General features: G+C 44.3%; 1 protein-coding gene across 1 annotated transcript in view; it reads right to left on the bottom strand.

The window, feature by feature from the left end:
• Window positions 1-2977, bottom strand: part of WNT16 (wingless-type MMTV integration site family, member 16) — a 9602-nt gene extending 6625 nt beyond the window's left edge. Inside the window, exon 1 of the mRNA XM_009867707.1 lies at window positions 2675-2977. Coding sequence (XP_009866009.1) covers window positions 2675-2977 — 303 coding nt within the window. The remainder of the gene's footprint in view (window positions 1-2674) is intronic.
• Between the last annotated feature and the right edge of the window lie 865 nt (window positions 2978-3842).

Here is a 3842-nt window from a genome sequence, read left to right on the forward strand (position 1 = left end):
ACACTTCTACTGTTACCCTAATGTGAGGAAATGGCACTGTCTAATGACAAATATGAGTTTCAAAATCAAAATTCATATCTGTACTGTATATAAAAAATAATGAAATTAGTAGAGATAATTTCATAGAGATTATTATCTCCTCCCTTAACTAACTCTCTTTACAAAGGTGACAAATGGGCCTTTGCTCTTTCCCTACGGAAATGAGCACTTAATCTTATGTTCCTCTTACTAATATCCCCCACTACACAATACCAACCATCTTTCTCTGGAGATGATTTAGCTGACTGGCATCTAAATACATTCGGAGGAACTATTCTCAGCATTTACTTAGGCTTAAAGCTTGCTTCTTGTGCTTCAGTCCTGAAAACGGCCTATGCCCCTGAAAGATTTTCTGGTTTTTTTTCAGCTATGTAACTTAATGAAATTAAATAACATATATTATCTTGTAAACTGTAAAAATCAGTTTAAACTAAAGTAGTATGCAATGATACTGCCACGGCTCTTGTGATGGCTTCCTATGGCTATTCCCCAGCTATGGTAGATAGGAAAGCGATTTTCAGTAAAACCTGATGATGCTGCTTCTGGCTACAGAAAATTACCGAGTTACAATGGAGTTCACCAGTATATGTAGTCACAACCAGAGGGTTTCCATTTCTCTTCTTTTGTTATAGCTGTGTCACTGAGCAGAACAGATTTAAAGCATTATGGGTCCAGAGAGAGCCATTAAATACTTAAAAAGTTACAAACTCTAAGGTAAAGCAGAGCAAGTAATTTTAAAGCAAGAACCAGAACCCAAGTCTCTGCCATTCCAGAACTAAGTCCCAAGCACTAGACTGCAGCCTCACATCTCCCTGCACTGGCTATTTCTGCGCCTATTTATCATCCTCTGCAGAACAGGACAGGAGAACCCAATGTCACACATCCACACCCACGTCTCCTCTGCAGCCATGGGTCTGAAGTCCTTTAGGCTGAAGAGCTAACAGAAGCCAGTCTCCTCTCACTTAGAATCACAGAACATTAGGGGTTGGAAGGGACCTCGAAAGATCATCTAGTCCAACTCCCCTGCCAGAGCAGGATCCCCTAGGGCAGGGCACACAGGAACGCATCCAGCCGGGTTTTGAATGTCTCCAGAGAAGGAGACTCCACAACTCCTCTGGGCAGCCTGTGCCAGGGCTCTTGTCACCCTCACAGTAAAGAAATTTTTCCTCATGCTGAGGTGGAACTTCCTATGTTCTAACTTAAACCCATTATTCCTTGTTCTGTCATTGGGCACCACTGAAAAGAAATTGTGTCCTTCCCCTTGACACTCACCCCTCAGATACTTCTGTATGTTAGGAAGGTCCCCTTTCATCTGTCTCCTTTCAAGGCTAAACAGCCCCAGTTCTCTCAGTCTCTCTTCATAGGAAAGATGATCAAGTCCTTTAATCACCCTTGCAGCTCTCTGTTGGACTCTCTCCAGTAGGTCTCTGTCTCTCTTGAACTGGGGAGCCCAAAACTGGACACAGTGTTCCAGGTGTGGTCTCACCAGGGCAGAGTATAGGGGCAGGAGAACTTCCCTAGACCTACTGGACACACTTTTCTTAATGCACCCCAGGATCCCATTGGCCCTCTTGGCCAAAAGAGCACATTGCTGTCCCATGGACAACTTTCCACTAGGACTCCAAGGTCTTTCTCCATGCGGCTGCTTTTTAGCAGGGCAACCCCTATTCTCTGCTGGTGCCTGGTGTTTTTCCTCCCCAGATGCAGGACTCTACATTTGTCCATATTGAACTTTATGAGGTTCACCTTTACCCAGCTCCCCAGCCTGCCCAGATCTTGTTGGATGGCAGCACAGCCTTCCTGTGTGTCAGCCACCCCTCCCAGTTTTGCATCATCAGTGAACTTGCTGAGGGTACACTCTGTCCCATTCATCCAGGTTGTTGGTGAAGGTATTGAACAAAACTGGACCCAGCACTGATCCCTGGGGAACACCACTGGCGACAGGCCTCCAACTTGACTCTGTGCCGCTGATCACAACCCTCTGAACTCTGTTGCTGAGCCAGTTTGCAATCCACCTCACGGTTCAATCATTTATCCCACGTTTCTTGAGTTTATTTACGAGGATGTTATGGGGGACAGTATTGAAAGCAAGTGCCCTAACCAGCAGGCTACTTTGAAATAGAGATGTTGTTTCCCTCCCATCTTTTAAAAGAAAAGGTTAACTCTAAATTTCCTCTCTGAACCATTTTAGACTTTTGCTCTTAGCTGCGGATCCCAGCCTGTGGATGGGTAGTGATGCCTCGTGTCCAGTCTGCTCATTCAGTGTTAGAAAATTAAAAATGCAGGGTATGATATTAACAGAATAATCAGTAAAAAACCTCCTGATGTATTATGCTGATAACAACACTATTTCGAGTTTGGTACAGAATATCAAATATCTGCTTAAGATAACTCTGATTAGCACTCCAGATCTAATTCTTAATTTTGTGGATTGCATTTCAACCTTTGGAGTTCAGTTAGCTAAAACCAGCTCTGATTTTGAGTTTGTATGGGTTTGTTATGGTGATTGTTAGTGGTGTTCTTGCCACTGGCCCTGTCTGTACCTGCAGTCAAGGACAGGTCTGGTTTGGTTGATGCCATTTTGCCAACGAAGGCCAATAATCAGTGGCTGCCATTTCTGATTGGTGACACGTACCTGCCTCCCAGCCTCATTGTTGTGCAGGTTCATCGCTGCCAGTCCGCTCCTGTTCTTGCCTGTCATGTTCTTAACGGGCGCATCCAGGAACTTTCTGCTGAATGACATTCCGTAGTGGATATCATCAGAGCAGCCGCCCCAGTGCCAGCCCTCACTGGCCGAGCCGCCGTGACGCAGGTTCATGTCGCAGGAGCACTCGGTCATGTTTCCTGCGCTGCACGATCGTGTCACCGAATGCACGAGGCCCGCCGACGTCACCGCATATATGAAGGCGGTCTCCTTCGTGCCTACAAAGCAAGGCATCGATGTGTTACTTCATAACTCCCTCTGATTACCTTCCTGGCAGAGCTGTACATAGCGATTTGAAAAGCCTGATCGTTACTAAAAGGGAACAGTTACAAGTTTAAAGTCATCACAGCTTTGTCTGTAGAGTTAACTTGCTCAAAGCAGTGGATATTCACATTCAGAGCCTCTTCATATGACCATGCTATTAATGGTGCTGTTTCTGGCTGCTCGTATCACGTGATCTTTGTTAACTCCTTTCTAAATCTCATTGGGAACTTTATTTGCCACAGAAACTTTCAGGCCAATTACGTTTTAAAACCAAAAAAATGTAAAACCCAAAATAAATCACTCTGCTCTTCACTATTCATACTGACTTCAGATCTTGGAGGAGGAACCTGAAGCTGTCGTGATGCAGGGTTACTTTGGTATAGGGCCAGAACTTACCTCATGGCAAATTTAGCAAGTATTGCGGTTGTTCTAATTCACAAAGGGTGCAAACATTCCCAAGAATCTTAAACCAGGCAGAAATCAGGATGGCACAAGGATATTTAGGCCATGTGTTTTTCCTAGAATAAGCTGGTCATGGGAAAGACAGCAGAATAGAAATCCTCTAACTGTTATACTACATCTCAGAAGACTCATGGAGGGACCTGCCTGGGCTTCTTAAATGAGTCCCGTTCTCTGAGACTTCTGGCATAATGCGGCACAGATCTTTAAACTGTGTTAAGGTATACTCTCTAAGCAAACTGAAAATCAATGACTGGCCATTAACTGCAGCTAAAATTTCACTGCACTAATTTTCACTCTTGTAAAAACAACTTGTTATTTCTGATCTCCCAAGTTTATGCTTACGGGTAGGAAAGTTCCTGTTTGTTTTTCCTGT

This window comes from Apaloderma vittatum, unplaced genomic scaffold (assembly GCF_000703405.1).
Source record: "Apaloderma vittatum isolate BGI_N311 unplaced genomic scaffold, ASM70340v1 scaffold39604, whole genome shotgun sequence".
Taxonomy (NCBI): Eukaryota; Metazoa; Chordata; class Aves; order Trogoniformes; family Trogonidae; genus Apaloderma; species Apaloderma vittatum.